At 46.3% G+C, this 11,745-nt stretch overlaps 2 protein-coding genes across 6 annotated transcripts in view; one reads left to right on the top strand and one right to left on the bottom strand.

Annotated features, from left to right (window-relative positions):
• The window catches only part of zbtb1 (zinc finger and BTB domain containing 1), a 9,564-nt gene extending 6,387 nt beyond the window's left edge, over positions 1–3,177 (bottom strand). Inside the window, exon 1 of the mRNA XM_014330060.2 lies at positions 3,040–3,177. The gene's annotated coding sequence lies outside the window, so the exon portion shown is untranslated. The remainder of the gene's footprint in view (positions 1–3,039) is intronic.
• An 836-nt stretch (positions 3,178–4,013) lies between these two features.
• zbtb25 (zinc finger and BTB domain containing 25) lies at positions 4,014–11,520 on the top strand. Of its 5 annotated transcripts, XM_042215123.1 has the most exons (4): positions 4,026–4,118; positions 5,623–5,714; positions 5,793–5,973; positions 7,090–11,520. In XM_042215123.1, exons 3-4 carry the CDS (start codon positions 5,801–5,803, stop codon positions 8,270–8,272), a joined length of 1,356 nt encoding a protein of 451 aa, XP_042071057.1. In that variant the 5' UTR covers positions 4,026–4,118; positions 5,623–5,714; positions 5,793–5,800; the 3' UTR covers positions 8,273–11,520. The 5 variants fall into 5 exon arrangements, with proteins under 5 accessions (XP_014185548.1, XP_042071057.1, XP_005949679.1 ...); XM_014330062.2 differs by lacking the exon at positions 5,623–5,714 and having other exon boundaries at positions 4,014–4,118; XM_005949617.3 differs by lacking the exons at positions 4,026–4,118; positions 5,623–5,714 and adding an exon at positions 4,451–4,537.
• Positions 11,521–11,745: the final 225 nt, after the last annotated feature.

The following is an 11,745-nucleotide window of genomic DNA, read 5'->3' as shown; positions in this document are numbered from 1 at the left end:
TGCTGATTATTTCACATTTTACTTGTGAGCAACGGCACATTTAAATCTTACAAATATAGTTATTTGGCTTATATCGTGATAGATATCGTTATCGCCTGAAATGAAAAAAAAAACATATCGTGATATGAAAAAATCTCATATCGCCCAGCTCTACCGTGAAGTGAACCCGGTCCTGTTCTTCAGAACTGGAGCTTTTTGTTAGACATGTACCTTCACTGCCTGACCCCCACTGCCCCGCTGCTGCTTGGAGACACTGAAACCCATCAAAAGATGTCACTTCTTGTGTCAAAATGGGGTGTAATCAGAGGAAGATGTTTTCTCCCGTTACCTGAGCTGAACAGTGATTCACTTAAAACTTTGACGTGTTTTTATTTTCAGCAATGTCGTCCCGTCTGTGTGTACTGAGCTGCCTTCCCTCACCAGTTCCACTGGCGGTTCACCTGTGGAACTGACAGCAAGGCAAGAACACTCAGCGGTCCTCTGGATGTCGGTGGTGGCCATGCAAACTGACACATGACTAGAGCAGGACGATATGACCAAAAATATTTATCACGATATATAACGATATAACTGATAACGATATAACTGACGATATAATTGACACTAGACAAAACACTTTACAACTCCTCAACTTTATTAGTGCAAAAAAAACCCATCAATGTATTTTCACTTAAACAAGCAGCTGTTTTTATGTGCATTAAAGTTATATAAAAAATTAACAGTGCAAATGCAAATTCCTTGCTGACAGTTTAACCAAAAGGCATTTCCAGTGGAAATTGGCTGACATATCCTCAGCATAACCATGTATAATATCCACAAAACTTAAAAAGAGGTTACACACACACACACACAATACGGTAATATTATGTTGAAGCACAGTACGTATCACTCCGCGAGGCTCCTGCCTACGATAGCTGTAATGCTCCGACAATCCATCAAGCGGTGCGGCTTCGTAGCTTAGCAAAGTCGTACTGAAACATTTGACAGATTTTCAAGCGCCGTGTATGACATAAAATCGTTTCCAGGTCAGTAAACACAACCAGAATTCATACATAAGGCACATGGGATTATAAGGGGCGCTGTCGATTTTCAGAAAAATCAAAGGATTGATTTTAAGGGTGCCATATTTTCCAATAATAACGACAGCCCGTTAGCATGCGCTACCAAAAATAGTGCTTTGTTGTGTATCTGACGGACGAAAGCCAAACCAGTTCCACACCACTGAAGTTGCAGCATTTTTACAAACCAATTCTAGTTCATCCGTTTCATTCAACAATCCACTTTCGCTCTTCTCATTCTGCGTCGACGCCATGTGCGTATGTAAACAAAGGCACTGCGCATGCGCGTTTTGCCCATATTCTATCGGGATATTTCATTTTCTTATCGTTGCCCAACAAAATTACCGTGAACGGTATGATATAGTCCACCCCTACACATGACTACAGGAAGTGAGGTCATCATGTGAGATCAACGAGCCAACATGTTCCAGCAGAATATGAATTGATGACCGAAAAGCATGACTCCATTGCAGACGGTCAGGTGACTGATTTCCAAAGTGAGTTCCGCCTCTCAGATGAGGCTCAGGATGGCGTTTTATTCTGAAATGGTTTGGCTCTTTGATCACATGACGTGACATCAGATCAGTTCACGTGAGTTCAGGACGGTCCCGCTGATTTAAAGCCAAAACTGAGCTCCTCCAACAAAACCTGATCCTGCTAAAGGTGGAGACGTAGAACGCACCTCCACATGATTCCCCAGACACCGCTAGCTACACACCATGTGACAGTAAGAGCCAGCAGTGGAGTGACTTGTGATGAGGTCACACAGTGGGAAAGCAGGACTTTGCCCCCAGCCCCAGTCTCAGTTTGATGTGATGGCGCCGTGCAGCTGCTGCAGTTACATTAAATTGCAGAACGACCTTTTTATATCCCATCATAAACGTCATCATCATCATCACACTTTTCCAGAAATATGCAGATATGATTTTAAGAATGCCTTAAAACGTTCAGGCTGATTAAATCATCAGTTTCTAATCACAGCCCAGGTCAGAGTTTATGATTGTAAATGGTGACACATTGTTTTTTTCCCCCTTTCAGGTCATTGTGATATGCAGTTTTTCACGAGTTTTTAGTAAGATGAGTGCCTTAATCGTGTTATTACCAGAACAAGTCATGGACAAGTCGTTTGCACTCTGATCAGCTGGTTGCTGCTCACAGGAAGGTCTCAGGGCTCATTTTATCAGCCGACATGTGACAGTCTAGGTTCATATCTGATGTGTCTGCTGTCAGGTGTGTTTGAGCTTTGTGAGATTAAAGGTCACAGTTCAGAAACCTACTCTACTGATCAGTAATCAATAAAGATAATAATGTGATCACTGTGAAGAGTGGATGAAATAATTTTGGCCTCTGTCACCAGACTCCACTGTAAAAACCACTCAAATAAGAGCCCTCATCCTGCTTACTGGAAGTCCCCGCCGGGCCCGCAGGCACGCGGTGCGGGCTGTCAGTCACCGGCAGACAGGCCGCGAAGGAGCCGCCGAGGTGGGAGCGAGCCCGTGGAGAGACCGGAGGGAGAGGCTGGCCACACCGCCGAGCTAAAATGGAGATTACAGCTCGGCTGAGATTAGCTGCTCCAAGCTAACCCCTGTTAGCGTGGTCCACACCGGAAGTTCCTGTGATCACTCCTCCAACATGAAAACACGAAGCGTGACAAGAGGTGAACGAGACCACCGTCAGGGTATCGCGTGCATCACAGCGCGTCTCAGTGACAGTCAGACACTCCCCGAAGGATCGTCAGTGAACTCGTAGATCCTCCGGCTGCTTCAATGCTCAAAACTATTCGTTACCACTTATATTTTGAAAGTAGCCACCGGATGTGATGCGAATAAAACCGGGCGTTTACTGAGCGCTCTCTCCCGCAAACAGCCCCGCCGCCCCCGCACTGCCACCCGCATTCAGCACCGAGAGCAGGCCGCGAGCATTTCCTTCACCGCCTGCCGCCCAGACGGCCCCGAGCCCGGACACGGGTCCGTCCACTCACCGTGGGTCCCGGAGGCCGGCGAAGGGGCTGCTGCTGTGGGATTCCCAGGCTCCGAAATGTCCTCCGCGGATGGTTTACTGTGGAGACGAAGGAGCTGCCTCTTCTTCTTCTTCTTCTCCTCCAGCAGGATGAAAGCACTTCCGCACAGCCCGCCGCGCCGTCAAGCCGCACATAGCGAGGAAGTCCAAATAAGGAACTTCCGGTCAGAGTGGGGCCCTTCAAAAATAAAGTTAAATAAAGTTTTAACGTTTCAAAAATACGTTTCTGCTTTGATGCTTCGCGCAGCTCAGCTGACACTACGGAAACGCAACATGTGTCGCACAGTAAAAAATTTAAAAAAAAAAGTAAAATGAAAAACTGAAGTTATAATAAAATATATAAGAACTTTAACCCAGTGGGACATGTTTAACTGCATCAAGCAGTAGTTCACAGGTGGGCATTAAATAATAAATATACATTTCTGGCTTGGACGGGGCCTTTCACAGTTAAATAAAGAGTGTCAGAATTATGTCTTCATTGAAAACGACCACAGGAAACAAAGTCTGCTTTTAATTTGAAAATAATAACCGGAATAATCTATTTGTTTTCTCTCTCGCTTGTAGGATTACTTGAGGCCTCCCGCCACCCACATTCAGTCAGAGAGCAGCAAGGAGGTCTAACTCTGAGCTGAGCAGGAGACTCCGCCTGAAGAAGCAGCAACATCTCACCCATCAATCATATACGAGGTGGCCCATACCTGAACGATCTCATCACTGCAGCACCAGTCCGTCTGTTTCAAAGTAGCCTGCTATCTGGAGGCAGCACCTGATGATGCCAACAGAACCACATCATCTGCAAAATGCAGAGACAAGATGCTGGCAACGCCCAGATAATCTGCCCATCACCGGTGACAAAGGGCGGCCTAGGCGGAGCCCAGCACCCACTGGGAACGTGTCCCACTCACTGCCAAGAATGTGGACCACACCTCACAGCATACCCGCTGTGGTCAGTAATAATCAATACTGCTGATCAGCTCAGTGGACACCAGCCTAAGAAAACATATTTACACAGGTTATGAGTTACTTCAGTCACCAACCGAGGTACAGTGGCCCACTCCGAGAGTACTCTGAGTCTCAGATTACACAGATTATGATGGGGTTCAGTCCCTGAGCTGCAGACCTGAAGCGTGTTTGTGAGTCTGTCTGCTGCACGGTGTCGGTGTGTGTTGTGTCACGTGATCGTGCTCCCTGCACGGTGTCGGGGTCTTATGCTGCTGGCTGACAGCCTCTGATCAGTTTCACTTTTTTTCCTGATATACTCTGAAAATTATCGATGGCACGATAACGCCATCTTTCCTGCTCTGCGTTTATTAAATTACTGATCAGCCATCAAACGTTTCTGACGGCTCACGTGACTGCCCCATTTGACCCATGTTCTCGCGAGAGGTGACGCGGCTCGTCGCGAGATCCTCTGCAGCAACAAATCGGCCGATTCTGAAGACGATCTGCTCGTTTCTGCGGTAAGGCGCTCATTAACGGCGCGCGTGCAGGATCCGCGCATACACGGGATTGCCGGGCGTTGGGAGCGTGAACACGCGCCCGTGTGCGCGGAGGTGATGAGGACGTGCGTGTGATGAATGAGATGAAGGATGGAGGATGCTGCGCGGTGGCGGGCGCGACGGCACGTGCACGCGCAGAGCTAGTGTGTGACTGGGTCGCGCGGGTGTCCGGTTTCCGGTGTGGTCGGGTCAGTTCAATGTGAACACCCGCCCCTTCCCCGTGCATGAGTGCGTGTCTGTGTCAGGTGTGACCTTCGCTGAGGTCAGAGGTGGCGTGTCCAAGTGAGCCTGACGGACTTAATGTGACGTCACAGGGTTAAACAACACCTTAAGAGTTCTTCAGGTCTGAATGTGCTATACTGCTCTGTGTTTGTGTGTCTGTGTGCTTGTGTGTGTGTTTTTGTGTTTCTGTGTATGCGTGTGTGTATGCGAGAGATGCTGAAGATAAAATAACTCTTTAATGTCATTGCACACTCATACCTTGTACAATAGTACAATGAAATTGGAAACTCCCACGTCAGCACAACTAAAGACAACACAGTTACTTAAAGTTGATTTTTTTCCATTTCATTTATTTATTTATTTCACACTTGGTACAACAATTCAAACAAACCAACCACACTTTCTATCAAAAAGCACTACAACCATGTGTGAAAAGGAGCAGGAAGAAGAAAATATTCTTATTAAACCCTGCCCCCTATCTATTTTCAAAGTGCAAGGGACCCAGACAGTGGCACGCGTGCGCCCCTGTAGGAGCTGAAGTTCCTCTGATGTCCCCCAGACGCTCCAGCAGTGAGCGGTAGAAGAGGCTCCTCCTCAAACAGAGGAGCTTCATCAGCTCTTTTAGTGAATGAACCTGCACCCCTGCTCTGTTCTACAACATCGACCAATAACAGTGCACGAGAATCAGGAAGGCTCTACCTTGTGGCGTTATTCAGCACTTCGATATTAAGTACTTACTGAGCTAAAGCAACAGGAGTATCGGTAACACAGCAGCAATGGACTTGACCGACCACAGATATATATTTCATCTTCTATCACCACAGCGGATCCTCTGCTCAGGGTCACAGTGAAGTTCCTCTGACCTTCTCTGAACCTCTTCAAGACATCCTCCATCCTGTTGCACATTAATAAGTTTGTATGTTAAATGTATGTGTGTGAGCAGTGATGATGGAGGTCATAATGTGAACTTCATGGGCTCGGGTTTGTGTTTCAGACGGTGTCATGGAGGTGTCGTCGCACAGCCTCTTCCTGCTGCAGCAGCTCAACGTGCAGAGGGAATTTGGTTTCCTGTGTGACTGCACCGTCGCCATCGGAAACGTCTACTTCAAAGCTCACCGCGCTGTGCTGGCTGCCTTCTCCAACTACTTCAAGATGATCTTCATCCACCAGTCCAGGTGAGGGGTGAGACAGCGGCGTGTGACCCCTTTACCTGAGTAGAAGTTAGTTATACACTTGTGCTTTGGGTCATCACACAAGTGCAGGTAGGATAAAAAATAGGCATGTTTTCTGAGAACCTGAATTCTTTTAAATGCCCAGCAGGTGGTGACTCCTCTGACCCTTGAATCCTTTGTCCTGATAAATTTGTTGGCTTCCTCAACCGTGTTGGGTTCCAGGTCAGAGAGGAGGATTATCTGGGGTGTACTAAACGTACGTTCTTCAGTCAGATCTGCCGCTTGCTGTCATCGTGACGGCAGTGATGAAAAGGACTTCACTAACCAGCCGGTGACAGTCTCTGCGTCGATCCTGTCATGAAAACGTTACCAGATGACCTGCTGTTAGCCACCTAGCTGTGAGTTAGCAGTGCGGCATGAATCCAAAGAGGGTTTGCTTGTCTGAAACCATGCAGCTGCAAATAGATCAGCCTTGGGAATTTGGACAAACTGGCCAATCTTATCCATTAAAGACAGGATTTTACTAGTTGTCAGCAGGCATGTTAGTGTTAGCTAAGATTAGCCATGAGAAAGACAGCTCAGGATTGGATTTGCTCTCCACAACCAAACCGAATGTTAGCGTTAACTACAAACTTGGAGCTTGACTGGTCAAAAAGTGGCTAGCTGTCAGCCACAAACAGATGCACTGTGAGGACATGTGAGGACCCTTTATTTGGCCTTACCTTTTAGGTGAACAGCGGTGTGTTTGATTTGTAACACACCAAAAAAAACAATGAATGAAATTTAATGTTTTATCCCAATTTTTTTTTTTTCATAATTTTTAAGAAGCAATCAAATGGTAATAAAAATTCAATAATGATTGATCAGCCCTAAATGTGTTTAAGACTAGAATAATGTCTTAAACACAGGAGAGTGTGGACGGCGTGCCTGCCCGAAGGCTTGTACCGGTGTTTGTTCCTTTATTCCAGGAGAACAAATTTCAGGATCTGGATCCTGTAAGCCAGAATAGAGGAACAAAACTTTGGTCCAAACCTTCAGGAGAACATCGATCCAAAACATCAGGATTCACATGCTGTTTTTTTTCCGAGGTGCTGACCTCATGTCTCTATGTGTCCCCAGCGAGTGTATAAAGATCCAGCCCACGGACATCCAGCCGGACGTCTTCAGCTACCTGTTGCACATCATGTACACCGGTATGTGTCCCAAACAGCCGGTGGACCAGAGCCGGCTGCAGGAGGGCATTAAGTTCCTTCACGCCTACCAGCTGTGCCGCAAAACTGGTGAGGGTGCTGCTGAGACTGCTAACAACGTGGTCCGCATGTCCAACCTCTATGGCATTCAGATCTCTTCCCAGCTGGCCAGCAAGGAGGGACCCGGAGTCCCCAAGACCACCACGGTGTCCCGCGGGGCCGAGGATGGGCGGTCCTCTGACCGAGGGGCCCGGTCTCACTCCCAGCTGTCCCTTGCTGTCGGACTGGAGGGGGTATCATCGGACCATCAGGTCTCAGCGCTACGTTGCTCTGTGGCATCCGGAGACGATTCTGACATCTCAACTACCCATATCAAGCAGGAACGCTTAGAGGAGGAGGAGGACGGCGAGGAGGGTCCAGGTGCAGGGTCTCCAATTCAGGACAGCAGTCCTATTCAGGGCCTCCTGTTCAAAGACCGGCCGCTAGTGCTGCTCTGTCCCCGCTGTGGAGAGCGCTGCTCCTCCCCAGAGGGCCTGCGGGAGCACCTATTCAGCCACGCCCTCGACCCCGCCCGTCTCATGGAGGGGCTGTCACAGGGTGGCGAGCTGGAAGCCGGCCTAGAGGAGGGTCCTCCAGGAACCCAGGAGCAGCTGGATGCAGGATGTTTGGAGGAAGCTCTGAGACAGAGCCAGGCGCTAGCCAACCAGCTGGCTGCTGAGCTGAGGCGGAGCCGAGGAGGTGGTGGGAGTGGAGGAGGGGGGAGTAGCCCTGCTCCCTCCCTGCACTCACGCAAACGTAAGATTGCCTGCGCCGTCTGCAGCCTACGCTTCTCCCACAAGAGCCAGCTGCAGGAGCACATGTACACCCACACAGGCAAGCCGTCCCGCTACCACCGCTACAATCGCCTCTGCAGCCAGCTCTTCCAGGCCTCCGCCCACTTCTGCGACAGTGCTGCTGAACCTGGGGGAGGGGCTGGGGGTGGAGCTTCAGTGGGCACCCCCATAGCTCTCTCTGAGGAGCCCAACAGGGACACTCAGGACAATGGCAGCTCCTGCTACTCCCTGGACTCTGAGATCTCCCAGGAGAGTGTGGACGGCGTTCCGGTTGAGTGATGCCATCTGTTATGAGGGATGTGATTGGACGGAATAGTAATTTCCGCAGGTGGTGGTGTTCTGAGTGTTTGGTCTGTACCTGTTTGGGAGTGTCTGTGTTTAATCCAGTGATGTGATCATGAGGTGCTGAGGTCAGCAGGTCGGACTGTTTGATGCTCAGAAACGTCGGCAAAACCTGACTGATTGATGATTAATAATTAATTGATTGGGAACTGTTTCTCCGGTTTGAAACATTTGCTGATTTGTGCATGTTGAACAGTTTCTGGACTCTGATTACATGATTCGTTGATTAATCAGCAGATTAATCAGAGATTAATGATACATCAGTACTTTGACTAATGTCACTTCCTGTCATTCATGTCACTGCTTTGTATTTCCTTCTCTGAAATTGAGCTGCCAGAGACTCTAAACCTGAAAGCAGCCAACAGTGAAGCCCATCCGAGTCTGAAAGGACTGTGAGGAAGAGGAGACAGTGAGCACTGTGATGTCAGAGCGATCTGTGATGTCAGAACCTTTCTGTGGATGCACTGACATGTGCAAACTACAAAAAGCGAACTACTCAGATTTCTGCCATTTGGTGTCAGAGTGTCGTATGTACAAGGTGTAATCTACAAGTTATGAGAACAGGTCCAAACCAAAAACTGGATTTAAATCTGGCAGATGTCACATTCAGGATAATCTTCCCCTGGTTTTTGGATCTCTCAGTGGAAATCGTGTCAGTTCTCCTTCCAGTTTTATTTTTTTACTCACGTTTTCTTTCCCTCCATCTTGCCACACAGGTTTAGGACTAAAATGTACAGCAGTAAACCCTCTCAGTGACAAATAACGACTAAGCGCCGTACACCTTACATGTAAAGTTTGAGTTAGTCTTTTGTCAGTGTTCATCGTCAGAAAGAGAGTACGAGGCTTCTTGTTTCTGTCCTTTTAGTGTTGTCCACAAAGAAACAAAACTACAGTGCAGACTTCAGTAAATAACACTGTACTGTTAAACGTATTCACTCCTCTGCATATGACTAATAAGAGTTACTTGACTAGAACTAAGGGGCGGAGTCCAAGTCCTGAAAAGCACACTCACACCATAATCCCCCCACCAAGCTTTACATTTGTCCCGGTAACCACTGAACCTAGACTCATCCATTAGAGTGCCAGATAGAGAAACGTGATTGGTCACTCCAGCGAACATGTCTTCACTACTCTAGAGTTTAGTGGCATTGTGCTTTACTCCACTGCATGTGACGCCTTCATTGCCCTTTGTGATGTAAGGCTTATTATACAAATGGTCACCATGGAAACCCATTCCATAAAGGTCTCTAATCTGAAGGCCACATGAAGTCTGTAGTGGTTGACTCTGCAGGAAGTTGGCGACCTCTGTGCGCTCTGTGCCTCAGCATCGGCAGAAAGTTTATCACCACAGAGTTACAAACGTTATCAGATGGAATACAACAAAAACATGCAGATCAGAACATGCAGGAAACACAAGACAGTGTCCTGGTTAGGATGAACAGATCTCTTTGGAGGAGCTTGAAACGTTCAGATTTTGCTTCTGAAGGTTTTCCAATGCTACACAGAGCTTTGAGAAGATCCCGAGTACCCTGAAAAGGAGTGACATCCTCAGAGGTTTGAATGGATATCTGTCAGTGCAGTGAATTTACACCCAGCTAACAGTCAACAGGACAAGGAGAAGAAGGCAGCAGCTACAGAAACGTACTGGCAGAAATGACCTGAAGCCACCTGGGTTCTCGGACCTCTGCAGGTTCAATAGTGAATAGTGATGACCTGTCATTGAGATTAGCCAGGGTTAAACCAGGTTTTTATTGGACCTCTTCGCTGAAGCGGCTCACAACCACTAACCTCAGTATGCAGCACCAAAGACACAGAGGCAGAGCTAACGGTTCAGATCAAAGCCACGACCTAATGTCAGTCATCTTCTGCCAAACTGAGCAGATCCAAAAGCTCTTAACTTCATCCTGCTTCTGTTCTGCTTTTCTTTAGTTTCTGCTAAAGAGCTTACAGCGTGAGACGTTGCATTTCACCGAGGTAAAAATTAGTCCCTGTAGAAAAATCTCTGATTGAGGTGTTGCCCCTCAGCGGGCTTCCAGAAGCTGTTCAATCAGGAAGAAGTGAGCTTAAACGGGCGCACACACACAGATGGGAGGATTACACTGAGGGTGCTCTTACACGGAGTTGGGATTAAAAAGCAGCTGATGGTTTAACTTCATTTAAAGGACCATTCAACAGTTTCTTCCATCTGACTCGAACAAAGGCAAGCACAAAAAAAGACAGAAAGGACAGGTGGGAAAATAAACGTGTCCCAATCTGTGGGTCAGGACTCTCGCTGGTTCCCAGCCTACGCCCACAGGGGCACATTTTTTATTTACATTTTTAAATAAAGTTTTAAAAATATTCAATCTTTTTTATATTTATCATAAAACTGTGAAAAACTAAAATCTTTTAACAGTCTAAAAAACAAAAGCCAACAAAAAAGCACGATCTGAATTTTATTTTAAAAAAGTTACTGCCAGCGTTTGAAATATTTTGTTGGAATGCCCTATTAACTTTTACATTTTATTTTGAAATGGTTATGCTCCTATATGTTCTAAATGTTTTATTTTGAAGGAGTCATAGTTTAGTGCATTTGAAATACATTTATTTTGAAGGAGTGACATTCTGTTGCATTTAAACCTTTTTATTTTGAAGGATTTGATGTTTGTTCATTTTAAACATTATTTTAAATGTTATATTTAATTTATTTATTTTTTAGTTTTTGAAGGAATTGTACGCTTTTGCATTTGAATCTTTTCATTTTGCAGTGGTCCTATCTTGTATTTTAAACCTCTTATTTTGAAGAAATCAATATGTTCTATTCTAAACTTATTTTGAAGGAGCACCAATCTTGCATTTTAAACCTCTTATTGTGAAGGGGGCAATAGTCTTGCATTTTAAACCTCTTATTTTAAAGGAGTTGATCTCAATTCCATTGTAAACCTTTTACTTTGAAAGTTTCCACCGGCCAGAGGGAAATTGGTGGTCTCTGCTGTTCCTTTCTGTGTCACGTGACCAGCGCTCATTGATGATAAGGTGTTGATGATTATTGATCGTGTGTGACTGTCGTGCCGTCGTCTTATTTCTGTGTTTTGCTGTAAAAAAAGCAAACAGGAAGTTCAGTGTCAACATGTTTTTGTAAACGGCATCTGTTTTTCATGGATACAACAATAAAGTTTTGTAAATAAATGTTTTTTTTTCACTAATCAGATCAAAGCTCTCGTGTGTGCTTTTCATTCTTTTGTATTATTGATTTTGGAACATGTTTTAATCGGCTCGGCGTGGATGTTGCTGGGTTGCACCGCAGCATGCAACACACTTCAGCTGTTAGCAGTTAGCAGCAGCCCAAACATGCATCAGCACAGTGGGAAAATGCCCGGTATACCAGATTTTCAGTCCAGCCCTAATACCGATCAACCAATACTGAGATT

The sequence above is a fragment of the Haplochromis burtoni genome, unplaced genomic scaffold (genome assembly GCF_018398535.1).
Source record: "Haplochromis burtoni strain Fernald_Lab_line unplaced genomic scaffold, NCSU_Asbu1 Contig_661, whole genome shotgun sequence".
Taxonomy (NCBI): Eukaryota; Metazoa; Chordata; class Actinopteri; order Cichliformes; family Cichlidae; genus Haplochromis; species Haplochromis burtoni.
This window is presented reverse-complemented; position numbering and strand designations above follow the sequence as displayed.